This window comes from Drosophila ananassae, chromosome 2R (genome assembly GCF_017639315.1).
Source record: "Drosophila ananassae strain 14024-0371.13 chromosome 2R, ASM1763931v2, whole genome shotgun sequence".
NCBI classification, from domain to species: domain Eukaryota; kingdom Metazoa; phylum Arthropoda; class Insecta; order Diptera; family Drosophilidae; genus Drosophila; species Drosophila ananassae.
The window spans coordinates 5,961,782-5,989,334 of record NC_057928.1 but is presented as its reverse complement, the minus strand read 5'-3'; the positions used below and the strand labels follow the sequence as shown (position 1 = coordinate 5,989,334).

The window sequence follows — 27,553 nt, the reverse complement described above, 5'->3', positions numbered from 1 at the left end:
AGCACTGCACACGGCCTTGCCACTCATTTATTTGAAATTTAGATCCAAGTTATCGATTCATAGATCCAAGCTATCGGTTATTAGAACCAAGTTCAGAACTCCCCCAGAAAAATATAAACAAACAAGTGAAAATTCGAAAATGGATATGTGCAGTCAATGGCTATCCTCAAAATCCTCTAAAATAATAATTTCAAACTATTAAGGAAGTACGCCTTATCGAATAAACGTGTAAAAAGTTTATGTGAGTGTTTCCCTAAGCCCGGAAGTAGGTTTTGTTTAGAGGTTGAAAATAATAAACCGCCTACAATCGCCTGAAAAACTAAACTCAATTTTAAGTTCTTATCGAATCAAGCCTGAAGTGAAAATTGCTTTCATGTGCTGTGATATTGATTTTCTGCCGAAAGCCGCTGCCAAAATGCAATCTAAATACACACACACACCCCCCACACTACGCCTTCTTGGCCACTGCCCGGGCTCATTTGGGTTAATGCACGGATTATTATCGCAGGATTTATTGATCGGCCGGACCAGAGACCAGAAATAGATTCCCTCGGTGTGCCGTTCTCTATTTCCGGCATTAGCCATTTCCCCTGCTCTTGTTCCGAACCGCTTTCACGACTGTTTTGATTGATGCGACTTCTGGGGGGTAGGTCAGCGATGTCCTGAACGGCTTAATTAGGTGACCGCACGTAGGAGCCTCCGAGTGGCCTAGCCCTTGTTCAAACCGCCATGACCATGTTTGTCAACGCAAGTCAAGGGGAGGAAGCCGGTGCGGGTGGTCATTCTGGAGCCGGGAGCGGGAGCGGAAGCAGGAGAGAGAGCGGAAGGAAGGGCGTGTTCGGGTATATTTTCGTGACCTAATTCCAAGTCTGTTTACCTTACGCCTCGCAGGGTGAAGGGTCGCTCACCACAGGAATTCTAACGGAAGCAGAAGGTGCAGCACTGACCTATTGTAATATTCCGTGCCCTTTTAAGGCATCGTTGCGTTTGACATAGTATCCCCCAGTCCAGTTGGTGTAGTCTCATTACCTGTTTGAGTTACGCAGGCTTTGTTCAGGTTATAGAGGGTATAGTTCCCACTAAAAGATTTGATAAATAAATGATTTTTTAAGTTGTCTTTTAAAAAATACATATTAGGACATTGAAATACTATTTTGCCTCTATTTAAGTTTTTTTTTATTTTAAAGTCTCAGCTTAATTTTCTTTACTGTTTTACTGGCTCAACAAATTCTTTACTGTTTTACTGGCTCAACAAATTCTTTACTGTTTTAACTGTTTATGTTTCTTATAATAAATAAATAAAAAATATTAATTACTAACTAAAACTTTTAAAGATATTGGAATTTTATCTTTTATATCCTTTTTTCTATTTTATGGAAATGGAAGCAATGAATTCTTATAGATATGGCTCCTTTTAGGGGATGTAATAATTATTATTCCTCTGTGACTTGCATTCCAATAGTAATTAATATCAATTTCACAAAGCTGATTAAAATTTATGGCCCGCCTCTTCCAGAGAGAGAGTCTAGTATCAAGAGCTAGCCCTTATAAGCTAGATTCCCTTTCCCCGATCCAGCATAAGCACACAATTATGTTAATGATTGCCTGCCCCAACAGCAAACACAACATCCACTTGACCGAGCTCCCGCTAAGTGGCCTTTCATTGCGCGCTGTCCACTCCCACTCAGAGTTCTCTCTCCTCTCCACTCCCAGAGAATTCTCCGCACTGGCCGACTGATTCACCATGAGACCATCAGTCGGTGTGCGTCCGGCGATGAAGTCACTCTGCTCTGGCCAGGGCGTTGTATTTGCGGAAGAGTTAACTAAAATTCGGCGTTATTTTCAGTTACAGCCATGGTGAAGATCCTGCAGGCCTACAATTTCTCCAGCCAGCAGACGTACGCCTTGAACGGCGACATCCTGGCGGCAAGTCTGATCGGCAACAACCGGATTGCCATCAGCAGTGCCGAGCAGTTCATCGAGATCTACGACATAGCGGGCAAGCAGAATCCCCTGGAGGACAACCAAGAGCAGGGACAAACAGCTCCAGAGGCGACGGGTGAGGCCCCAGCCGGAGGAGGGGATGAACGAGCACCAATCAGGAACACCTTGGCTACGGTTGGTGAGGTAGTCCAGTTGATCTACTGCGAGGCGGGTAAGAAACACACCTGAGTACCAAATAGATTAACTAAAACGCATTCACATTCAGGAAAGTACCTGCTAACCCTGGAGAAGGAACAGGCGGGCAGCCCCGTCCATTCATCTTCCACCATTAGTTGCACCTCGAGCAGCAACACCAATACTGTATGCTCCGAGGATGACACCAAGATGTTCGTGCGCATCTACGCGAACTTCTGGAAGTTCCCAGATAGCCGGTTAAACGAGCTTCCCATCACCATCCGGATAGCCTCGATGACCACCCCGAAAACACCGCTGGCGGAGAGCATCGACGTTATCGAGCTGCCGCTTCGAAGTCCGCCAGAGTTGGTTCAGTGTTGTCAGACCTCGGGCAACATCATTGTCAGCAGCCGGGATAGGATCTACCTGTACGAGTACACGCAGTGCGTGCACGAGAATACCCAGCCGCGGTTCGCCTTCATCGACTTCCTGCCCTTTAAGTTTTTCGTGCAGCTTAACTTCGTGCCATTGCGACTTTCTGTAGCGGAGAACGTTATTGCCTGCATGAGCCACCGATACTGTGTTGCTTTCAAGGTGGTAGATGCCCTGGCAAACCGCGCTAGTGGAGGGCAGGACGTAAGCTGCCTAGACAACGACTTCGGAGGCGGGGACGAGCCCTTGTCGGAGTCGCTTAGCTTGGGCAGCAAAGCCAGTGCTAGTGGTGCAGGAGGCGGGGTGAGCTCCAGCCACAGCCAACAGAGTTGTGAGAGCGACTCCCTGCAGTCAACCAGCAGCGGAAAGGCGCCTGTGGTTCTAAATGGGGCACTGCCGGGTCGGTCCCCGTTGGATTTTAATGTGGCGAAGCTGGTAAACAACGCCTATGGCAGAGAATTCGAACCGGAGCTGCGCTCCCAATGGGACGAGATCGATGGCGGTGGCAGCCGAGGGCAGGATGACAATCAGGAGATCACCATCAGTCCCCAGCGGGCGGCGGATATCAAGATTAAGCTAGTCAACGAAGCCAAGGCCATGAATGTGCGAGGCATTGCCGGCGGAAGTCACCTGGAGGACGCGTCGGTTCAGTACGACATTCGCAAGCTGTTGCAGATCTGCATGAAGACCTCTGAAGCTCAGCCTCGTGTTTTGGACATTTTTCGCTGCATGGACCTGAAGGCCATCTACCAGAGAAGCGGGCAGGGCGCGGACCTGGAAGACGACGAGTATGACATGGGGAACCAGCAAGTCCCCAGTGCGGTAACCACGTTCAAGCATGTCAACCGCCGTACCCTTAAGTCGGCTCAGCACCAGCGATGTGTGGGACACGCTCTTCTTGTGGCCAGCAGTGTCGATGGCTACCTGTATCAGTTCTCTTCACAAGGAAAGTGGGGAAGCGAAAACGAGAAGCCCGTCGCCAGCTACAGCTTCACAGCCCCTGTGATCCAGGTGCACCTCAACGACTATGTGGTGTATGCGGTGACTTCCGAATCCGTGGAGACGCACACATCGCGTATCGGACACAGGCTCTTTCACAACCGATTCGAGTATCCCTCGCTAGGCGGCCTTTTCCCGGAGGAGTCCGCCCCTGACGTGAATTCGCCCATTGCGGTTGTGGGGCTGGCGGCCTTTATGCATGTCCAGTTCGTCTGTGTGAACCGGGAACAGCTTGTGCTAATTACGAACGCGGCGCTAGAGCAGCACAAGCGGCGAAGCACTAGCGAGGTGTCCGGTGTACAGATTGTGCCTGTCAAGAAGAACATTGCCGCCCGACTCCTGGCCGAAGCCAAGGCCAAGCACAACAGCTTACTGAGAAGCAGTAGTGCCTCCCATTCAGCGACGGTGCCCAACGAATGGACATTGTACAGCCTGGAGGTGCCCCGGGTGGAGTGCATCATCGAGGATCTCGAGGGCATCGCGGAGTCGTATCGCAGTGCGAGCAGCTCCAACTTTTACGATCTCATGGAGGAGGCGCACGTTATGCTACGGCTCAGTCTCACGCTCCAGGGTGAGCGGCTCGGCGTTGAGCGAGAGCAGCTCTTGCGTAAAATGTTCTCCGCTAATTGCCGGAAGCTGGCAGATTTCTCCATACGGTACGTTTCTCTTTAAATGGAACTATATCTATTATCACACATATAAGTCATACATATAATTCCTTTTTGCAGTTCCACCAAGCAGGAGGTCTACCTGCAGGCTACAGGTTTCTACAAAATGTGCCAGCTCCAGTTAGTTGACATCTACAACAATTACTTTGAGAAGATTCTCAGCAGTGGAGAAGCAGAGGATTCCACACAACTGGCAGGGCTGATCTATACGGTGAAGCTTTTTCTGCTCAGCCTGGGAACGGATCGCTCTCGATCTGCTTTCCTGAACCAGACAGTTCGGCCCTGCTTCACGCCTGCCCGCGTAATTCCGCAGGGCTACCAGCAAGTTCCCATTTCGCTGGAGTTCCTTAATATGTTCATCCAGCATGCCCCGTCGGATATAGCCCAGATCATGCTCAGCTCGCCAGTTGTGGCTGACTCCATGAGCGGAGAGTTAATCAACTACCTTAAGTACTTGAACAAACTGTAAGTGACGAACAGACTTGCTTGGTGTACACTATCTCACCTATTTTCGCATTTAGATCCCCCGACGAGAACCTATTGCTGGCCGTGACAGCCTCCCGCATGTCCAACTATTTGCTGGCCCAGGAAACCGTATCCAAGTCCACAAGGCGCAGCCTGGCTACTTCTCTGATTCGTCACAAGAACGTCCTTTTCGACGACAGCACTGTGATTTACCAGCGACGCCAGCCGCAATCTGCTGATTCGCAGGCGTCCAACTCCAGGGACAAGAACGGAAAGCTTCGCCGGGGAGCCGCCGGGGGAAGGAGTAAGCCGTCTGGGAACAGCACGCCTACTCACAATGCCATAGTGTCCTTCTCAGACTTCTGCGAGACGATTCTGCTGACCAACGAGCAGCCAGCCCTGGTAGAGGCCATCAGCGATGTCTTCATTCACGCCCTCTGCATTGAGCATAGCCTGCAACTAGATGTTTTGTTGCCTCTTTTCCTCAACTTCATCGCCTGTCACATTGGACAGAAAGGCTACCAAACATCGCAGAAGGTTCTGGCTACCGTGCTGCAGGTTTATTACTATGACATCTTCGATGTGAGCTCCGTGTTGCAGCCTCACGAGATTCGGTCGCAAACTCCTCCGCAGCTGGATGACGACTACGACGAGGAGTGCAGCAGTTCGCGGGCACCGTCGCTTCACAGTGAAGCAGACGCCCAGTCGTTGTCCAGTTCTTGTGCCAGCTCGGCGCATGATGAGCGTTCGACGAGCGTTTCGATTAGTGGCAGGCAGCAGCGAATTGTTTACGATCAGCTGCAGGAACAACAGGCATCCCCCTTTCAGAAGCGCAGCTCAAATGCATCGCTCTCCCAGCCGCAACCAGATGATGATGCGGCAGCCACTAATCTCAAGGGCCTCAAGATTCTGTTTCGAATGTACATGGGCCGGCTTAAGACCCTCAGTGATCACATAACCGACCTGCAATCCGCAGATGTGGAGCAGCAGACGAGCCGCGAAGAGTTCATCAATATGCGCATGGAGTGCATCTCTTATATGCTAGGCATGGCACCCAACTATTGCCACAAACCGGTCGTTAAGAGTCCCAACGATCCCTTGGCCGGCAAGCTGATCTACGTACCCCTAATTCCCGACTACAAACTGCCGGAGGGCGAGGAATACGATCGCCATATCAAGAGTTACATTCGACCCGTTCCTTGTCTGCTAGAAAGGCCGCAGTACCTGAACCGCCTGCCGCCCTTCGAGCGCAGCGACTTCAGCTACCCCAACAAGGACGAGGGCGAGTTCGAAGTGCGCTTCCTCAGTTGGCACAACGAGCTGCTAGCCCTCACCCTAAAGATCCAGAGCCTACTTGCTTCCAGCAAGGTGGATCGCGAGATTGTGACCGAGTTTCTGGCATTCATACAAAAGTCGCCGCATCTGATGGGTATTGACAGTTTCCTGGTAATCGTATTGCCCAAGAACTTGGCCATCAACTATCTACTGGGTTTCTGTCCCACTTATCTCTGGCAGTATGGCAAGGTAAGTGCATTAATACCAAATAGTACCACTTTCCTTAGAGGAACAATACTAATAGTGTTTTTGATTGCAGTCATGTGGATTTACACCAAAACACTGGGAGAGCCTGTTGCGAAAGATTCTCAGTAAGCAGGAGGCGCTGCCCAATTGGAAGGCCTATCTTACAGGTTTGTGGACACTCTTGTGTTTCACCTTTAAGTTTTAATATTTTTCCATGAACTTTCAGAGATTCTTAACAACCTAGTGACGGAACTCAGTTTTGAGGAGTTACTGCAGTGCTTCCCCAGCGAAGTTATTCAGAACCGAAACACAGCCCAGTACTTCGCCAAGGAATTCGCTGAGACCTGTGTGCTCTACCAGCAAGAGGAGCTCGTCTTTATGACTCCGGATCGGAAGGAGGGCTCCAGGGATCACATGCCGATGGACAACATAGACGAGGACAATGTGTTCGAGCTAACACTGCGCAAGGCAGTGGCCAAGCAGCGGAGCATCGCCCTGAGGTCCATGATCGAGTCGACGGGCACCCAGCTGTTTGACGCCACCAGTAACCCCATGTACAACCTGTAGGCGGGCTGCATTCCACTTTAAACCAGTTTAAAGCATAATTATCACATTGCAAATCGATGAGATTGATTGATATTAACTTAGCGTCGTAGAGAACACGGTATATTGTTTGCATCCCGTGTATTCACCGTTTAGAGTGCACTATTTACGACATGTATTTGGTAGGTTTAGGAACACCCGTAACGAGGCATTATTTATTGACAGTTTTGTGTGACTCAAACGCAACATTCGGATACTTAATCTAGGGAAGATTTATTGTGCGAGACGGGGAAAAACTCCACCGCTCTGATGCGGTGGAGAAACTCTACCGCTTTGATGCGGTATTTGCCATATTGAACCAGTTAGGCGATGGAAAGTTGCTGGGCGTTCTTTCCACTCGAATCCGTATTCGTATTCGTACGAGTCTCATATTGTATTTAATTTGAACTAAGCTTTAGTACCCTTGAAGTATTTTTATGTAGTTTGTCTCTCTATCTACCCTCACCCAAACACTGATAACAAGAAAACATGATCAAGTGATATTTTTAATTCTTGCATTGAATCTGAACAATAAAAACATAATTATATTACAATGGCCCCTTGGTGTGACAACGCGGCAGTTTATTCACCTGCCGGACGCAGTCGGTGTAGTTCTCGAGCTCACTTACTTATGGTTACTTAATACGGCAATTAAATCCCGGCTCTGTGGGCGTGCTAAGGTAATTGAACGTGCGAAAAAGCCTCGAGTCTAGCCCCAGGGCAGACCGCACGACCAACCCCTCGCCGGGAATAGCGTTGCCAATTAAGAGCGACAAAATGGGTCTTCGACCGCGCTTCTCCAAAGTCGGAGGCTGAGCCGCTGCTCATTCACAAATCGGCGCTTGGAGGCTTAGGAACCGAACAGAATGCTGAAATTGCAACCCAAGCTGGAGGTGGTTCAGGAGAAGCCAGAGTCCGGCCCGGAGGCCAAAGACAGCTTTCAAAATGCAACTCAAGACAGCCAGCTGGATAGTATCATAGTCCAGATCGGTCAGTTTGGTCGCTTTCAGATCTCCAACTACCTGCTACTCTGTTTGCCTATAATCTGCAATGCCTTCTACTCCATCTCCTACGTCTTTACGGCGGGGCAAGTGCCGCACAGGTGGGTGATAAAATCTGTAAGATCTAAATGGACCGCGTCTCAGAGGAGAAGGTTCCACCCCACCGTTCCAGATGCAACATTACCCAGTGCGACAGCTTGGAGACCGGCTACGACGAGCCCTTCCTCAACTTCACCACCCCGCATCGCCACGGAACCTGGGATCAGTGCGAGCACTACGCTGTGATGCTTGATGGGGATTGGGGGAACGAAGCTGAGTGCAATGCCAGCTGGTTCGATGTGGGTCAGCGGGTTAGCTGTGATGCGGGATTTAAGCTGCAAAGCGACGAGAGCACGATAGCCAGCGAGGTGAGCTGAGAATTCTCCTAATCAGTCTGCATTAAGCAACTAATCCACGCAAATACGAATTCCCTAGTTTGGCATCTACTGCTCCGATCAGTGGAAGCTGTCCATGGTGGGGACTGTCAACAACATTGGACAGTTTGTGGGCATACCCCTGGGAGGATACCTTTCGGATCGGTAAGAAATCGGAAGAAATCCAGTATGACAGATTCCTGATAGCTTCCCAAATCTTATTTTTTGTTCACTAATTTATTACAGATATGGCCGCAAGTCAATATTGGTTCTGGCTGGAGTCCTGAGCAGCTTTGCCGGGTTGGCTCGTTCACATGCCCCGGACTACTACAGTTTCCTGGGCCTTGAGTTTCTGGACATGGCCGTGGGCAGTACGCTCTTTCCCACTGCCTTTCTGCTGGCAGTGGAACTGGTGGGACCTAAGCGGCGCGTAATAGCCGCCACCATGATCAGCCTGACCTATGGGTTGGCAGAGGCGGGTTTGGGTTACCTGGCCAGTTACCTGCTTGACTGGAGAGTGCTGCTCCGGGTCCTCTACATGCCCGCCCTGCTGCACCTGATTTTTATCTGCTTGCTCCCGGAGAGTGTGCGCTGGCTGCTCAGCCAATCGATGGAGCAAGAAGCCAAAGAAACCTTGAGGAGAGTGGCCAGGGTGAACCGGCGGTCCCTGTCGGAGCAGCAACTGAACGACTTGGTCCGCTCCAACCGTCAGGTGGAAGCCCAGTCCTCCGCTCCCGGTGGACACTACACAGTCAGACAGATCGCCCAGGCCCTTGGGTGGCGCATCGCCCTGTGCTGCTTCGTGTGGTTCACCCACACCTTTATTTGTCTGGGCCTAAGCCTGAATGCTGACCAGCTGAGTGGGAGCAAGTTCGAAAACTTCAGCATCACGGGCCTTATGCAGCTGCCGGGCATCCTGATGGCCACCACGCTGATGCACCGCGTCGGTCGAAGGTGGGCACTCAGCTTCTCGCTGTTTAGCTGCGCGTCTCTGCTTCTGGCGGCGGCAGCCACGGATGAAGGTGAGTAGCTAGCCTGAAAGGCCTTATCATCTTAAGGGGATCCGAATATATCATTAGGCGGAGTCCATTCTCAGTTTAAGCATGGCTCCTAGGGTCAATTTTAAGATTAATTTTCGCCCATCTCAGTAATTAATAGATTCCCCAGAAGACTAAAAATATTCTTCCCGGAAGTGTGTATATTCATGATAAGCATTTATGATCAGTCCCAACCGAATGGAATTAGCCAGGTTCAAATTTTGACTTTGTACAGCCCTATGCTGATAAAAACTAAGTTCCAATTGTATATGGGACAAAGTGAGGAAGGCAGTGACGAAGACATCTCCGACCCTATAAAGTGTATATATTCTTAATCAGAATGACCTCCTGATCACCTATAACTGAACGTTCGGAAATTAAATTTCCATATTTGGCGAAATTCCATTATAAGGGGGGACCTATCAGCTTCGGCTCCTCCCAAAGTTAGCTTTCCTTTCTTGTTTTTGTTGCCTTTAAGAAGTATAGAATCGATTGATTATTAACATTGTTTCGTACAATTCTTCCTCTCCGATTAGTTTATCCCCTGACATCGTCACTCCTGTATTTCCTGGCCAAGATGACCTCCACGGGCAGCTTCATGATTGTGTACTTCTTCACCTCGGAGATCTTCCCGACGAACTGCAGAAACAGCCTTCTTTCTTTCTGCTCCTCTGTGGGTCGCTTTGGATCTATGTTGGCTCCGCACACGCCTCTTCTGGTAACAAACCATGAGATTCTTGATTACCTTTAATAACTATCATATCAATCATCTTGAAGATTGTCTACTATCAGTACGCCCCTCACTTGCTCTTCGCCTTGTTTGGGTTTATCTGCTCTAGCCTGGTGTTGATCTTTCCGGAAACTACCAACAAAGTGCTGCCCACCACCTTGGAGGAGGCGCGTGCCCTGGACAGAAGCATGCCGAGAGAGAAAGTTTGTAAGTCTGCTGCCTAATTCATAGTGCGAGGCTCCTCAGGTATCGGAAATCAGAGCTGCAGAACAATGGTCGGGAAAGAAAGAAGTGTCCAGTCTTGATGTACTGAATATCATGTAAGATTATTTAAAAAAGTATTGAGTAACTTTAAAAATTCTCGATTTATATCAAAATGGATAGTACTATTAAAAATTAATTGTTCACAATATGTATTCCTAAATTTTGAGTTCTATTTGCTGCAAAGCATGTTAGTTGCCCACTCCTATTTGATTAAAATGCTACCTAAGAGGCGAGATAATTCGAGATAGGAAACTGATTTCGGGCAAGTGTCCAATATCTTACTAAATCTGAAACAGGGCTTATCAGTGGCAGCATGACTAGCCTTTTACTGACATTTTATCGATTTACGACTCGCAGCTTTCAATTACAGCGCGACAATAATTCACTGAGCCTCCCCTTATTGTGGTCCGAATCGTATCATTGATTTATCAATCTGCTTCGGCAACCGAGCCGAACGGATTGTCAATCAGGCCCCGGGCTTGTTTGTTCATTTTCATATTGGATCATATCTACAATATATTTTCCTCCCCGGTTAAGTCAGCTGTAAAGTGGAGTGCCAGAGGAAACCCGAGCACATTCGAGGGCATGTGCCAAAGTCAATGACATCGGTAAATAGTGTAAGATAAGAACCGGAGCACAGGTCGGGGCAACTTGTTGACTTGTTGACCCACTCGAGCAATCAGCTAACAGGTGGCAACAGCTGTTTCGCATGTACTTGTGTGTCACTGTACATGAAAACCGCCCAACCTCCCACTCAGACGTCAAGTCTCGCCGTCTGAAAGATAGCGAAACCAGTTCCCATATCAGTTCTATGCCCATTCAGAGTTTAACGTTGCGCTGGGATTATGCCGATGATGTATTAAATTGTTTTTAAACGCTATCCCGCCCCAATAAAGTGCAAATAAGTTTCGGGTTGGGGCTGATAACTTTGGGCCCGATAAGGTCACGGCGCGGGAGTGCGGAGTGGGAAGTTGCGGAAGGGGCAATGGAAACGAGCAGACAGATTAAAAATAGTAACGCACTGGTACGCCACCAGCCAGAGCCAGAGCGCCAAAGAGCGCCAGAGCACTAATAGTGCTCTGCCCGAGCTGAGAGCGCCGAGGAACCGGTGCGATGTAGCGCGCAAGAAGCGGATTCGGTCACTCAAAAAGTGCCACTGCTCCAAGCAAGACGCTCCAGAGCGTCTATAAATAAAGCTTCGGCCGGATCGAAACTCGGGGGGATCGCGGCAACTGGCGAGCAACGAAGGGGATCTGCGGGGTACTGCGCGAGTTATAAAACACGCATCCGTCAGCCACTAGAAAGTGCATTCTACCACGTGCCTTTTCGAACACTCTGTCTCGATATTGAATAATGACCAGCCAGAAGAGCGGAAACGGTACCGCTCCAGGGCAGGCCGCAGGTAACGGCCATGTGGACGCAGAGGCAGCAGGAGGTCCTCCCTCCGCACAGGGCGACGAGGACAACTCGCTGGACGCCATTCTGGTGAGGATCGGACAGTTCGGACGCTACCAGATCATCAACTACGTGTTGTTGTGCGTGCCCATGCTCTTCAACGCCTTCTTTTCGATCTCCTACGTTTTCACTGCGAGCACAGTAGTCCACAGGTAAGCGAATCCCCAAAAACATAATATAAATAAATATTTCAAGTGAAAGAAGAATCATTTCTTATATCGTGTGGTCAATTGCTTCAAATTTTTTCTGTTTTACTTTAAATAAATCCATTAAAGTCTAAGCGCTATCAACTGGAAAATTTCAAACTGAATCATAAAAATATTTTATTCAGATTTCAGAGGATTTCCTTTCAATTTTTAGTTTTTGCTCGTCAATATTAATATATGTTCTATAATGAATGAATTCGTTATTTACGTATATGGTTCCACGTTGTGGCATATACTTATTAATGTATTTATATTTTTTTGTATATTGTTTTTCATTCTAGTACCTATAGTATTATTAAAGAGGACCAACAAGCAAAGATACTCTTACAAATCTTTACAAAATAAACACATTTTATACCATCTTTAATCTAATCTTTAAGATAAAACGCAGAATCAGAATTTTTGTGAAATTTTCAGAACGCCTTTTGCTTCATTATTAGATACTAGCAGTACCCTGCCACGTTTCGCTGTGGCATATTGTTGTTGCACGCATAAAAAATAAGTCAAACAAAAAAGAATAATTTTCAAATTAATTAAATTCTGTAATACTTGTGGGTATACAATATTCTTTGTTTCTCCTCCTTAATCATTCATTATTATTTCTGTATTTTAGTACATAGGTTGCTCTTCACTTAAGCACCTTGTGATACACGACATTTTTTGTTTTATTATCAGGCGCAAAAACAAACAACGCAGATGGTCTTCCGACCCGTGAACATGCCACGTATAATTGACTATGGGAAAAACATGAATGTTCTAGATTTAAACCACAAACTTTTAAGGATTGGCCTTGTGATTTGTTGATTGTCATGGCAAATGCAAGACGTATCGGAAATTGAAGTCTTTTAAATTCAAACGGCATATCGGTTGGGATCATCGGGATCCTCGGAATGAGAACTTCCTCACCTTTGAATTTTCCTATCATTATCGTAGCGTAAATTACATTGTTCATCAATTTACTAACCACCAAACGCGTACCGTTGCACAGTTTTGGTTGGTTTATGTTTCGAAGCATGATTACTACGGAGCCAACCTTTAGGCGTAAATTGTGCGGTGGTAAGCCAGGCACGTCCAAAGAGTTTAAAAATTCAATTGGATAGTTGGTGGCTTCATCTTCATTTGTGACGCAGTCAATGATTCTTGTGTTTCGCCGCAAAGCAATGAATACAATGGCTCTTGTGGCGGAGTCAACACTGGCAATTTCACTTTACCATTAACGCAGCATAATCCAGGCGTTTCTCCGGAAAACTTTAATGCACCACAATACTCGCAAACAACGTCCATTTGCACAATGCAAACGCTAGGATGCAAGCTGTAATCATTGCTGCAATCGTATCGAAACGCAGCTCGATTCAAATCAGCTAAATATCTGCGTCGCAAATTGAAATCTATTTGAGAAGCACGAAGTCGAGCCATACTATTGCGGCGCTGTTCACGTGCAATTTCTCGTTCTTCTTCAGTCCTTTCATATGCAATATTTTGTATTCTTCTTGCATTACGGCTTTGTCGGGAAAGATTCGACCGTCTTGGTCGCGGCATTATTAATTAAACTTCACTTCACTTCAATCCACTTGTTAATTATTTATTTAATAGAAATAGTTTTAATATTGATTTCAGCGCAACACAATCTTTTTGGTTCGTTGTTAAATTTGAGAGCCTGACTATGAATTTGACTTCGTTTGTAACTGACATTTTGACATTTGACATTTTCTTCTTAGCTGTCTGCCTAAATAAAAAAGTATGGGCCAGGGAGGAAAGGGAGGAACGCTGTCGAACGGGACAAAAAGTATCCTATGTCCTTCTCCTGGCTCTAAGCTACCTCCCTACCAATTTTCACTCAAATCTGTTCTTCCGTTCTTGATTTATAAGTGGTGTAACATAAAACACGATGTTCTTTTATATATATAGATTAGTAATATCATATTACTTAGTAGAGTTATTTTTTTTTTATTTTAATCTAGTTCCTTCTTTTCCATTCCCTAGTTAAGTTTTTGAAGGGAAAGCCAATTTTTGCTTAGAATTGCTTAAGATTATTTTCCCATTCTGTGTATTAAGATTCTAATGTAGGGTTTTTTAAAGTTTTTTTTTTAACATATATCCTTATTTCCATGAGATTTATTCCTTAACCTTTATTTCTGATATAAATCCTTTCTTCAGGTGCAATGTTACGCAGTGCGACAGTCCCAGTAGTTTATACGAAGAGAGCTGGTTGAACTTTTCTATTCCGTATAAGAACTCTGCGTGGGATTCCTGTAATCGCTATGTGGCCGATGAATCGGAGCTGTCCTCTGATTACTGCGATGCTAAATATTTCTCCAATACCACGGAGACCTGCGGGCAGGACTTCAAGTTCAGGGATGAGGAGAAGACCATCTCCACTGAGGTAAGCTTACGACATTTTTTAGAGAAAAGATTGATCTTAATTTTGGCAAGGCTGATGAACTCAAACTGAACTTAAACCTTTAATTGTCCAATAGTTAAATGGTTATTCTTATTTTCTTCTAAATCTTAGTTTGGGATTTACTGCAAAGATGACTGGAAGCTTACAATGGTAGGAACCATCAACAATGTGGGCCAGTTCGTTGGCATTCCTCTGGGAGGATTCTTTGCTGATCGGTACGCTCGTCACTCAGGACTTCAAATTTATTTTAACTTTGATTCGACTTTCCAGCTACGGGCGTCGAACTATGTTGGCCTATGCCGGAACACTAAGCGCCATTATGGGCGTCATCCGGTCGCTGTCGAGCAACTACTACATGTTCCTGGTGTTCGAGTTCCTGGACATGGCGGTGGGCAGCACCCTCTTTCCAACCGCCTTCCTGCTGGCCATCGAGTTGGTGGGCCCCAAGCGACGAGTGGCAGCAGCCACTATAATTACAATCGCGTACGCACTGGGAGAGTCCTTCCTCGGTTTCCTGGCCTCGCAGGTGCAGAATTGGCGCTGGCTGCTCCGCGTACTCTACGCGCCTGCCGTACTTCAGGTCCTCTTCCTGTGGATCCTGCCAGAAAGCGTGCGCTGGCTGCTGAGTCAAGGCTCCGAGGAGAAGGCCGCCGATGTTCTGCGAAAGGCGGCGCACACCAACAGGCGTCCACTGCCCGAGGAACAAGTAGAGGAGCTGATTGCCAACAATCGACAGAAACTAAGCCAGGCAAATGAGAGCCAATACCCCATCAGGAAGGCCGTGCGGTTCTTCGCACTGCGAATCGCCAACTGCTGCCTCTGCTGGTTCACCCACACTCTGATCGCCCTGGGACTGAGCCTCAACTCGGTCAACCTGGGAGGCAACAAGTACACCAACTTCATGCTAAACGGTGTCATCCAGGTACCGGGTCTGCTACTGCCCCTCGTTATTATGGATCGGATCGGCAGGCGCTACTCGCTTTGCGCCTCCATGCTGCTCTGCGCAATCTGCATGGGCGCCTCCGCGGGAGTGGGAGCAGATAATTACGCGGGAGCCTTGACCCTCTTCCTAATAGGGAAGCTGGCCATTACATGCAGCTTCCAGATCCTGTATTTCTTTACCTCCGAGATATTTCCTACAAATGTGCGGAACAGCCTGTTGTCGCTCTGCTCCATGGTGGGTCGCATTGGTTCCATGATCGCCCCGCAGACTCCCCTTCTGGTAAGAAACGAATCTACCTGTCACATGGTCAACTCTTAATTTCATTATTATCCTCCTTTCAGGCCAAGTACTACATCTATGCCCCGCAGATCCTGTTTGCCACTTTCGCGCTTATCAGCGGCTTTTTGACCTTGGCCTTTCCGGAGACGGCGGACAAGGTGCTGCCCACCACCATGGAGGAGGCCCTGGACCTGGCCAACCGTCAGCGACAGGCTGTCGTAGGGGAGGAGGAGGCGAAGGCCGCGGCGAAGCGGCACGGAGAGGGGGAGGCCACCCGAAAAGTCCTTTAAGGATAATACGAGATTATTTGCTTGCATAGAGGCTAAGGAACGCCAAATCTGAGTTGGGCATAGTGAAGGCTGATGCATTTGTTGTTGATTTTTAATATTGTTTATTTAATTAAGATAGTCCGAGTTTTATCGTGTGCACAACAAACTATTCGTGATATTTATATGCCAGGCTGCCTTTTTGCTCTGATAATTTATACCATTTATTTTGGAGGCACATGCTACCTTTTTAAAAATATTTTATTAATTTACTTAGATTTTTAAGTTTGCCAATCGAGAATTTAAGAACATAAAGGCTACATACATAAGTCGGAAATATGTCCGGCCAAAAAAATGGTTCACTATTTTGAATTTTAAATTTCAATTATAATCTTATGTTTGAAAATATCTTTTAGTGTATACTCGTTCAAGCGACATCTATTGTTGGTCGAAAAATACATTTTACAAATGATTTTGACAGTCAATGCCTTGTGTGTTTTACATACCAAAATAGTTTTTCTACCGCCGCTTGAGGGCGCCACATACTGGGCCTTAATCTCACAAATAAATGTTACCGAATATTTATACCCTTGAAAAGGGTATTATAATTTTGGTCAAATGTGTGCATCGCAGTGAAGTAGATATCTCCGATCCTATAAAGTATATATATTCTTGATCAAGATCACCTCCTGAGTCGATATAAACTAGTCTCTCAGTTTTAGATCGATATCTCCACTTTTGCATACTTTGAAAATTTGCATCCTTCCTTCATCCTTCTTTTCTTTGCAGGTATAAGTCGGAACGGCCGAGATCGGTCGACTATATTCTATAGCTGTCATATAACTGATTGCTCGAAAATGCCTTAACTTTGGTGTTTTTTAAGGAGGGTTGGGACACTTTCCACACGTGTTATATTTGGCCAAAATATCTTATGAACAAAATTTGATAAGGATCGGCCGACTGTATCCTATAGCTGTCATATAACGATCGGAATTGGCATAACTTTTTTTGTTTTTTAAGTTAGAAAGATGGGATTTGGTACAGATTCTATTTTAGGCAAAATAATCCTATTTTCCAAATTTCACAAGGATCGGTCGATTATATTCTATGGCTGCCATATAATTGAACGTTCGGAATCAGCATAACTTTGGTGTTTTTTAAGCTAGAATGATGGGACTTTCTACGGATTCCATTTTGGGCAATATTATCAAATCTGCCAAATTTTATAAGGATCGGCCGACTATATCCTTTAGACGCCAAATATCTGAACGATCGGAAATGGAACAACCTTAACTGCAAGGGTATATAAACTTCGGCTCCGCCCGAAGTTAGTTTTCCTTTATTTGTTTTAATTTAAATTGTCGGTCCAAAAATTATATTATAATTATAATTATATAATAGTTTTTACTACAAAAACATGATCCAGTCTTCTTTACCTTTTTTACTGTATACATCGTTCGATGTTTTTCCCTGTATCCCTGTATCGCTCGATCACACAGATGTTTATTAAAGGTACTCGAAAGAAACAAACTTCTGAGTCTGACAAAGGAACTCTTGACTTGTTAAGCTATTAAAATGCACTCAGGGCCTTTCCCTGTACGCCTAATGTAATCACAATTCGTAATCACGAACTTTATTATTGCAATAAGAAACTCTCTTGCTTGCGATTGGTCGTATCTCTTTCTCATAAATGGTAATTGCTTCGGCAGTGATTCGATTTGATGCTAATTGTCTTACTTCCATTAGATTCATTAGAGGTGGGTTTCATATGAGGGGGCTGGGCGTTTGCTGATACCTCTCTGCGATGATATCGCCACGAACCTTATCTACGATCTACCGACAATTGGCAATGCCGAAGTGCTGATTGCCAATCAGTTCCCATTCAGTTCCTGGAGAGACAACATGAGTGGTGACTATGAGACCGGAGGCTACTATTGCCATAATCGGTGGGTTGTGTCCTAATCCGTCAGTGGTGTTTCTCACAAGCAATGCACTTGCATCCGTCTTCCAGGATGCTTCACGATCAGCCTGCGTTGTGGGACTCCTTTCAGGACCCGCCTTCCAAAAAGGCCAGTGGCTCGGATGCCGACTGGAAGAAGTTGCAGTTCCTTCTGAAACTTTTCAAGCTATTCGTCTACCTTCTGGTCTTTGTGGTGATTCTGGCCACGAGTGTATTGGCCAACCTGGTTTATCTGTACATGGCCGGAAATTCGAGTGGCAGCGGGCCGCGGGTCCAAGTGTGCACCAAGTATCGTGAGTCAATGCCAAGTCAATATTGGATTAGTGATTTGCCATCGGGAGTGTTCCTTCCTACCTTTTAAGTTCTCCAGACCGGCGAGGCGATTGCAGCCCGGAACCGTCTGGATCAAATAGCCTGGGTCTGGGCCCTAGTCTTTGCCTTCGCCGCCCCAGAGCTCTTCACATTCCTGCGAGCCCTGCGGATCTGTATGTTCAAGAGGGAGCGCCGTCCCAGTAGACTGGAGGTTGGTCTGGTGAGTAAAATACATCCCATTCTTATTGTTACTTAATAAGTAATCAAACTATTGTCGAGTAGCTCTTAACAATAAAATAAATTAAATTTATTAGGGTTATATATTCTGTGTCGCTTTTGTTCAATTAACGTATAAGTGCAACATAATCTTGGCCATTCTTTGGATTAAAAATCCTAAGCAACTTTTAAAGTAATATTTATTGCGTTGTTTTTTTGAAGAAAGGAATATCACGTTTTTATTGCTTTCGTGTTAAAGCTTTATTTTTCTATTGTTTGCCAGTTATCACTTCTAATTCTTATATACCTAATTCAATTTATATATCACATTATTCATAACGTAAAAAAGATAAAATTTGAAGGCGATTGGAAAGCGACTCCTGAACAGAACTACTTTGACATTCAGAAATATTCCTTCGTTTATTCATTTGGTGTTGGGCTTCAAAAATAAATCGTTGTTTTTTTTTAAACATGACAGACCTATAGCATTAATTTATATTTTCTATATAATAATACTATAGAGTAAGAGTTTTAAAAGTGCCGCGTCTAGACTCGCGGGAATTCATTTCTCCAATCGTTGTACACACCTTTATTTGCATTACAAGTATCGGCCATTCTGACTTTTATACTGCATACAATGCCAATAAAGGTCGCTCCCCTATATCTTTTAGCTGTCATATGTACAACTGAACGATCAGAGGTTCCATAACTTTGGTTCGGACTTTAGAAGCGTTTTGGAGAGAAGGGACTTCCTGTGGATTCCATTTATGGCCAATTGATCTAATACAGCTTATAACGATCGCTAAATTAACGATCGAAAACTTTTGGGTATTTTCGAGGTCGCATTTTATTAAAAATTCATATACAAAAAATGGATCGGATATTTCCAAATATTTCTTACAAGAAACACTACCCTTAACTGCATGAGTATATAAGCTTTACTTCCCATGAATTAAGCATTCCTTTCTTGTTTGTTTTGTTTATGTGCAATGTACATATAAACTTATTCATATATTATTTTCAATGGGTATATGGAATACAAAATTCATTTTTGTCTTAAAAATGTACACCTATTTACTTTGTAAAATGATAACTTTCCTTACGCGACAAATCGATAGCTTTAGCTTGCGGGATGTCGCAGAACGACGCTAACTAATCCAGAATCAGATTGATTGATAAGTCTCGCTAATCAGGTCACGCTCTTCGAAATCCTGCACGTCGTTGGTCTGGCACTGCTCACCTTCACCGTGCTCCCTGCCCTGGATGTGACTCGAGGAGCTATGTTGAACTGCTGTGTCTGCTTCGTGCCCGCCCTGCTCAGTGAGTAATAACACCCACAAGTACACCTGCACTACTGGCAACTGAGACGAGATCCCCTTCCACCTGTACACCAGCTGGTTGTGTTATCGGTGTTTGGGTGTCGATTGACAACAATTAAATTGATTGCCCCCTTTATTTGGCGATTCAGATTTGCTGACGGGGACATGGCTGCACTGGAAGTCGGTGAACAGCGCGGTTCTCTTCCTCTCCATCCTGGCATTGATTGCCCAAGGAAGCGTCTTCCTGGTGTGGCCCGCGCTGAGCGACAAGCTTGAGCTAAGGCTGCTGGTCCTTCCCCTGCTGCTCATATCGTTCCGCTGGTGGGAGAACTTTGCCAGCCCCCACGATGGCATCGGTAAGTGCGCTCCATTAACTGCGACAAAAAATAAACAACTGGGGACTTCACATTTCTTAAACAATGTGGAAACAATGACAACATACGAGTATAAACCTATAAAGTCTCGTTTTATAAATGCTTGAAAAGCGGAATCAAATATTTAATCAATACCTCTTAAAAGTCTGTGCTTTTTATTTGTGATAATTTTTCTTGTTTATTCTAAAGTTATAAATAAAAAAATCAAGGGCTGTCTAATTAAATTTTCTACCTTTGGCTATTTTGGGATTGAGGCTTTCTGAAAACCTACTAACAAACGCATGTCTTTAAAATGATTGTTGATCAAACTGATTAGCATTTTTCGAGCCAGTTTCATTGAAGTTCCGTTTGTAGCTTTTGATGTCTTTGTTCTCTGTATTTTCCAGCCAAAATCATCCGCACCATCCGCTGCACCCGATCCCGGTACCACACCTACCTGTACTTGGCACCCCTGAAGGTAGTGGTCTTTGCAGGCGTGGGCTTTCTGCTGCACGGCCAGAATTTCTTTTCGTATTTTTCTCTGTTTTTGGATGCCTGGAGGCCTCACCTCATTACGCTAGTGGTAGGTTCACCCCAAATCGATAAGTACTGGGAAAAAATTAGAGCTTAGAAGTAGTTTATTAAAAACTATAGGCAGTATCCAAATGTTTGAGTGTTCGAGTTCTATATTCGAATATGGATAAAATGATTTTGAATCTGATTAAGTGTTTCTGTTCCAGTATTCTATATAATTTTCTTGCTGTGATTTTGCAGAAAACCGCCGGCGGGGATTCCAATGCACTCAACGCAACCCAACTGGCCAACTCATCAGTGAGGACTTCGATGCAATCCAGCCCAAATGCAATGGTCTATGCGCTGGCGGTCCAGGTGGGGGCGGCGTACCTGTGCCACGTGTTCGGCAAGTTCGCCTGCAAAATCAAGATCCAGGTGTTCAGCTGTACTCTGCCCCTCACTCTGGCCGGACCCGTTACCGTCTGCCTGGCCACCTTCCTGGCCCAGCTGAGGGCGACAGACCCTTGTGCCTTGCACGGCCTCCTGCCGGACTACCTCGGGCTGAGGGCGCTGGGCGAGAATCTGGAGGAACTGGGCCATGCGTGCCTGGAGTGGGCCCTGTGGCTGTGGCCACTGTGGTGGCTGGCCCAGGTTTGGACCTGCCTGCACATCTGGCAGCCGCGCAACGACAAGAACGCCCCCACCGAGAAGCTCTATGTGTGCCCCTGGTACTGCGGCCTGTTGGTGGACCAGTGCTCGATGATGAACCGCCGGATTGTCGACTGGAGCGAGGAGTATCTGGCAATCAAGGTGGGCGTGATAATGAATTATTGCAATCAGGCGCCTGCCTGGCATCAATCATCCCACCAAGTTTCTTCCTTTCGCCAATCCCCCCGCCCACATTCACCTATTTCGAGGACTATTCCGGAGCTGCTCGCACTACTGATGTGCGCTTCAAATGTCAGGCAATGTAATTAAGTTAAATGACGGGGAAACTGCAAAGTTCAGGAAATGTTTGCGTTTCCCATTCCCATTTCCATTCCCGCGGAGGCCAAAGGGACATGGGGCGGATGGATGGTATGCTAGGGTTTTCGGTGGGTGTAAACTTAATTAAAAGTGCTTCAGCTCTACTCGCATGTTTTTGGGGCCTACGCTCCATATAGACATTAAAGTAATTAAAATCAGGGCATATGAGTTGATTTTAAAGGCATAAATTAGGGCTCGGCGAATTATGTGCATTCGTAATGTCCCCATGTCATTGGGAAAGCGGGCGAACTTACTTAGTAATTCCGAGTCCTGAAATGAGGTACTCAAAAAAACTTAAAAGGATAATGAGTATCACACGATATTGGACAAAATTTATTATTCTCCGTGTTAAAAAGGGGCAATACACTTTAATGTATAGAGAGAGGAGTAAAAGGCATCAAACAACAGAGATAATCTGTAGGCAATATTTTTCTTTATTGTTTAGTATGAAGCGACCTATAGATGGGATAACATAATCCTGATGGATAATGTACTTTAGCCGTAAAATATATCACCTTTAGAGTATAAACGAGTCTGCTATACAGTATTTAAAATTCAAAGGTCAGCAAAGGGCCAAAGGTAATACTGATTTTATGTTTCAAGATTTTATGTTCAAAAATTCACTTGCGAACATAATTATTCGCCAATTTTTAATCATATTTAAAATGTACCGTAAGTGGGGATGAATATTTAATAAGCGACTATTTAAAGTTGAGGTCACAGCATGTTTTATTTATTATAGTATAAATCCCTACGATTGAGATAGAAACGTAATCCCCCATCATCACTGCATTCGCCGCAAGTACTGCATTTGATTTTCCGCACTACACTTGATATCCACTGCAATTATTCGGAGCTTAAACTAAACCCAGTTGCATCCCTTCTGTCTCAATCTTTTCCACTCCACAGAGCGAACGCCCCGCCCCGAGCGACCCCAAGCTGGTTGAGATGGAAGACATGAAGGCAAACTGGGAAATCCGGGAGGAGGACAAGGTGCCACAGTTGATTGTGTGCGCCACCATGTGGCACGAGACCGAGGACGAGATGATGGAGTTCCTCAAGTCGATTTTGCGTCTGGATGAGGATCAATGTGCCCGGCGCATGGCGAGGACCTATCTCACGGCGGACGACGAGTACTATGAATTGGAAAGTATGTAAATGTGTCAAAATACTTGGATGCAAATGGAGGTGCGGCTGCAGCTTCGGTTTCAGTCGCAGTGTCTGCCGCTGTCGCCTGCAGTTCTCAGTGGCTCAGCATTTGCATTGCACATATAAAATGTGTCAAAGTGGAAATTTATGCAAGCCCGAGATGCTGTTTCCAGCTCTATTTATAACTTTTGGCGACTTCATTTCCGCGCTTGCCAAAATGGCACTAAGCCAAGCATTGGCAACTGCCTGCGACAGCTTTACGATCTCACTAATTCCACCCCCGCATATATACACGAGCAGATAATCCTGCGAAGCGACTGTACGATACCCGTTACTTGTCCAAAGAATGTGTCACTTTCTTTCATACTTCAATGAACTATGACCTATGTTAATTTTATTGATTCATTTTGAAGTTTAAACCATTAATTCCTGGTACTCTTGGCTAAAAGTCATTAATGAAAAAAATTAAAATTAAACCCAAATTTAATTGTGTATGTTTTGAAGCTGATTTTCTTTCGGCTTCTAGTGACTAGTGATTATTTTAGGATTGAATACTTCAGGATATTCGCTAGTTTATTCGCAGATCCTTTTGTTTACATTTTCCTTACATTTCTTTCCACAGCTAATATCTTCTTCGACGATGCCTTCGTACTAGACCCCCAAAAATGTGAAAACAAGCACAATCCTCCAATCAACGACTATGTGAAGATCCTTATCAACACCATAGACAAGGCGGCCTTTGAGGTTTACGGCGTAAACATACGGATTAAGCCTCCACTGAAGATTAATACACCGTATGGGGGTCGGTTGGTTTGGACGCTTCCCGGCCGTACCAAGATGGTGGCCCACCTGAAGAACAAGGACAAGATCCGGCATAAGAAGCGCTGGTCCCAGGTGATGTACATGTACTATCTGCTCGGCCACCGGATCATGGATACGGTTCATCTGCATCCGCGTCGAAAAGCGGTGATTGCAGAGAATACATTTATCCTGGCATTAGACGGAGACATCGACTTCCAGCCCAGGGCTGTCCACCTGCTGATTGACCGGATGAAGGCGGTGGAGGAGCTTGGCGCCGCCTGCGGACGGATCCACCCGGTGGGTAGGGGGCCGATGGTGTGGTACCAGCGCTTCGAGTACGCCATCGGTCACTGGCTACAGAAGGCCACAGAGCACGTCATTGGCTGCGTGCTCTGCAGTCCTGGATGCTTCAGCTTGTTCCGGGCCAGCGCCCTCATGGAAAACAGCGTCATGAAGCGCTACACGATGATCAGTTCGGAGGCCATGAAGATGGTGCAGTACGATCAGGGTGAGGACCGCTGGCTCTGCACCCTGCTGCTTAAGGCGGGCTCCCGGGTGGAATACTGTGCTGCTTCGGATGCCTACACCCACGCTCCGGAGAGCTTCAATGAGTTCTACAACCAACGGCGCCGCTGGGTGCCCTCCACCATTGCCAACATCTTCGACATCCTGGCCGACGCCAAAACGGTAGTACGGAAGAACAACTCCATATCGACGATGTACGTGTGGTACCAGGGCATGCTGATGATCGGAACGGTCCTGGGCCCGGGCACCATTTTCCTCATGATGGTGGGTGCCCTAGTTGCGGTGTTCAACATCGACATCTGGACCGCATTCCTGTGGAACTTCTTTCCCATTCTCCTCTTCATTTTGTCGTGCGTCTACCTAAAACAGAAGTACCAACTGCTGATCGCCTTCGTGATCAGTGCCACCTACTGTCTGGTGATGATGGCGGTTCTTATTGGCATCATTGTTCAGATGCTGGAGGATGGGCCCTTGGCGCCAGCGTCGCTCTTCTTCCTTCTGGTGGCGGTGCAGATCACAATTGCAGGTGAGGAATGCTACAACTCGGACTAGTTTGGTCCATTTTAAGTCTTCTGTTTCACTTTTAGGCTTTATGCATCCTCAGGAGTTCTGGGCTCTGCTCTGTGGCGTCATCTACTACATCACTATCCCTTCCATGTACATGTTGCTGATGATTTACTCGGTTTTCAACATGAACGACGTTTCCTGGGGCACCCGCGAAGCTCCGACGATTAAAGACGACGACCAGGAGACGTCTAATGGTGCCAAGATCTTTCCTCCTGGCTGGCTGGACGATCCACTGCTAGTGAAATCGGACCTGGGGGAAATATCGCTGATGGAGAACCGGTTCTGGAAGGACGTGATCAAGAAGTATCTGAAGCCTCTAGAGCTAAGCCGGGAGCAAAAACAGCTTATGGACGACGGCCTGAAGGAGCTGAGAAACATGATTGCCTTCGCCTTCGTGATGGTGAACGCGATCTTCGTCCTGATTGTGTTTCTGCTGCAGTTAAAGAAGGAGTTCCTGCACTTGAACTGGCCCATCGATCCCTCGGATTTTATCACATTCGACAGAGACAACCTACAGGTTGATATCTACAGACAGTATAAGGAGCTGGACCCCATCGGACTCTGCTTCGTGATATTCTTTGGCCTGATCCTGATCATCCAGTTCATAGCCATGTTCTTCCACCGCTTTGCCACGCTGTGTCAGCTGTTGGCAACCACTCCGGTGGACTGGTTTCGGTCTAATGGACAGTTTACGGACGAGGACGCCGCCCACGAGCTGAAGGGCAGTGCCGTGAACATAGCCCGTAAGCTGCAACGTCCCAAGAGACTCTTTGAGGAAGACGACGAGGAGGAGCCCCATTACGATGAGGTGTCGTCCCATAGAAGGGAGGGATCTGGGGAGTATCGGGAGAGCTCACATCGCCGCCAAACTATTTGGCGCCTCACCGAGAACCGCAACAGGTCCCAGAGTGACTACAGTAACTTGGTATTTAACTTTAAGCGCCGCTTCTTGGGGGAAGAGGACCTTAACTTGGGGAACTTGCCTCTGAATCGGAAGTCGGTGAAGCTCTTCCAGGATCGCCGATCAAAGGTAAGGGCGGACGTGAAAGCGGCGGCGACGCCCGGAGGCACTCCCACGCCCAAGGCGGGCACTCGCCCACCAGTGGTGAGTGTGAACCCTCTTCCCAATTGCAGTGGACCAGGAAACCTGGAAGCCTACGACAATGGTGGCTACGAGGACACCGAGTATTACCCCCAGAATCTGAATCGTAATTCCAAGTAAACCGGAAGGCTGAGATGCTGAACTACTTTTATATGTACATCTTTATCTATTGTATAATCGAATCCTCCGAATGGACCTTGATGGCATAAAAAATATAATTAATTGCATTTAACTCAAGTGGCAGAGGCAGCCAAGTTTACTTCCCTTCTAACTGAAGACATCTCATTAGCATAATTACCAGATGCAGGCGTGGCTCTGGGCGGGAGGTGGTGGGTGGTGACTCCGTCATTCATCAATGTCGAGGCAACGCTTAGAGTTAAGTGCTCCTCGTGGTGGCGATGCGCTTTTTGCCCGGGAAAGTTCCCGCTCCTCTTCGCTACAAAATGCAAATCAAAGTGTGATTAGCTTGGATTTGATGAAGTTTCTGCAGCAATGCACAAGTTTCCTGCCGCCCCTACCGGTGCGTGGGCGTGGCAAGGTGTCGGCGTAAGTGTTTTGTAAGTGAATTTTTCACTGCCTGGGCAAAAAGTAGTGAGTCAAGTGACACGAGTGGACAGAAGCGGGAGCGGCGGCAGGACGAGCACGAGGGCTTCAAGGACTTACTTTGGCAGTGCGCATACATTGTTCGGGGCCGAGGCAGGGGTATGGCCCGGAGCGGAATGAGCAGCCACCGAAGGACGAACTTATGGCCGCAGGATGTGGATTGTCTTTGGTTTGTAAAGTGCTGAGGCAGAAGATAAGAGGGGCAGACGAGTGCTCAGCATGTAAGAACACGGCTAAGTAATGAATTGGGTGGCCAAAAAGGAAGGGAGCGAGGGAGAACCGACTCGATGGGTGGTTAGTTTGGGGCTTGGCGAGTCAGAACTTTGCCGAAACTCATATTATTTAAAGGTAGGGTATGTAGAACAGGATTGCAGGTACCAATCAACGGTAACCCTTTGATGCACAGCCCGAAAGTGCATTCGGGCAGATGAAACCATTACAAAAACTGGAAACAATTTCAGAGCCCAGTGGGTTCTTGCCTTTGCACCCCATTCGATTACTTTCGGGAAGAAAAACTTGGTCACTGTTCCGGGCAGTGGCCTACTTGGCAAGTGCGTGGCATTCCTAGCAGCCGCCTCGTCCGCTGCCCTCTGGTCTTGGAGGCATATAAATTTCGCATTTGCATTTCGCTCCTTGCGACCTGCTGGCTGCTACCACCATTCGAACAAAACAAAGTGAAACGGAAACTGGCAAAATCCAGCCATAAACAAGAACAGAATTCAATTGAAAAACTTGTGCCGGTTTTTGTAGGACGGCGGGAATGGCCGGGACATAATTTTGCACTTATCTGACCCGGACAGTCCCGCCCAAAGTAGACCGATACCAAACCAGACCCAACCCGGCCAGTAGACCGCCTCTCCCGAGGCCTGTTGCCATTTGGTATTGTATTTTATGGCTTTTCTATGCATTGCAATCCAGGACAATACGCCAAAGGATGAGCAGCTGCGGGATGGGATGGCATGGCACTGGAACTGAAAGCTGCAAACTGCAACAAAGCGGCAACAAAACTTTTTAATGTCATTTAATTATGAAAATAATTCAGTGTCCTGGTGTCGGTCCTGCTTTTTGTCATGGCTTGTTTTTGTCGGTTGCCAGGATCCATGCAGGATATGTTCAACTCATCGAGCCAGTTTCGAGGGCAACTCTCCCTCCCCTGAAAAGTTTTCCGTTTACAGGTCATTCCCGAGTCTTCACCCCGCTCAATTTTTGCTGTTTTGTGAAAATAATTAAATGAAAGCTGCAGGATATTGGATGACAATATGCGCTGATTATGCAGCCGTTGGAATTCTCAGTATGTCATCGGGCGGCCGGGAGCGCCAGGGAATGC

At 46.6% G+C, this 27,553-nt stretch overlaps 4 protein-coding genes across 6 annotated transcripts; all 4 read left to right on the top strand.

Moving 5' to 3' along the window:
* The first annotated feature begins 28 nt into the window (after positions 1 to 28).
* Positions 29 to 7,278, top strand: LOC6493802. 2 transcript variants are annotated; one of them, XM_001958434.4, is made up of 7 exons: positions 29 to 241; positions 1,847 to 2,155; positions 2,210 to 4,205; positions 4,278 to 4,682; positions 4,739 to 6,206; positions 6,277 to 6,370; positions 6,430 to 7,278. In XM_001958434.4, exons 2-7 carry the CDS (start codon positions 1,855 to 1,857, stop codon positions 6,768 to 6,770), a joined length of 4,605 nt encoding a protein of 1,534 aa, XP_001958470.1. In that variant the 5' UTR covers positions 29 to 241; positions 1,847 to 1,854; the 3' UTR covers positions 6,771 to 7,278. The 2 variants fall into 2 exon arrangements, with proteins under 2 accessions (XP_001958470.1, XP_032310838.1); XM_032454947.2 differs by lacking the exon at positions 29 to 241 and having other exon boundaries at positions 1,758 to 2,155.
* A 56-nt stretch (positions 7,279 to 7,334) lies between these two features.
* On the top strand, positions 7,335 to 10,378 carry LOC6493803 (solute carrier family 22 member 3). 2 transcript variants are annotated; one of them, XM_001958435.3, is made up of 6 exons: positions 7,335 to 7,887; positions 7,959 to 8,193; positions 8,261 to 8,364; positions 8,446 to 9,221; positions 9,773 to 9,954; positions 10,014 to 10,378. In XM_001958435.3, the coding sequence occupies exons 1-6, from the start codon at positions 7,652 to 7,654 to the stop codon at positions 10,188 to 10,190; spliced, it is 1,710 nt and encodes a 569-aa protein (XP_001958471.2). In that variant the 5' UTR covers positions 7,335 to 7,651; the 3' UTR covers positions 10,191 to 10,378. The 2 variants fall into 2 exon arrangements, with proteins under 2 accessions (XP_001958471.2, XP_032310839.1); XM_032454948.1 differs by lacking the exons at positions 9,773 to 9,954; positions 10,014 to 10,378 and adding an exon at positions 9,348 to 9,586.
* A 923-nt stretch (positions 10,379 to 11,301) lies between these two features.
* Positions 11,302 to 16,365, top strand: LOC6493804 (organic cation transporter protein). The gene is made up of 5 exons (XM_001958436.4): positions 11,302 to 11,837; positions 14,049 to 14,274; positions 14,404 to 14,507; positions 14,563 to 15,514; positions 15,577 to 16,365. The coding sequence occupies exons 1-5, from the start codon at positions 11,584 to 11,586 to the stop codon at positions 15,802 to 15,804; spliced, it is 1,764 nt and encodes a 587-aa protein (XP_001958472.1). The 5' UTR covers positions 11,302 to 11,583; the 3' UTR covers positions 15,805 to 16,365.
* A 1,226-nt stretch (positions 16,366 to 17,591) lies between these two features.
* Positions 17,592 to 25,855, top strand: LOC6493805 (chitin synthase chs-2). Its single transcript, XM_001958437.4, has 10 exons — positions 17,592 to 17,726; positions 17,792 to 18,033; positions 18,103 to 18,272; positions 19,462 to 19,588; positions 19,737 to 19,943; positions 20,348 to 20,523; positions 20,715 to 21,263; positions 22,389 to 22,629; positions 23,251 to 24,480; positions 24,542 to 25,855. The coding sequence occupies exons 1-10, from the start codon at positions 17,683 to 17,685 to the stop codon at positions 25,741 to 25,743; spliced, it is 4,188 nt and encodes a 1,395-aa protein (XP_001958473.1). The 5' UTR covers positions 17,592 to 17,682; the 3' UTR covers positions 25,744 to 25,855.
* The last annotated feature ends 1,698 nt before the right edge of the window (positions 25,856 to 27,553 follow it).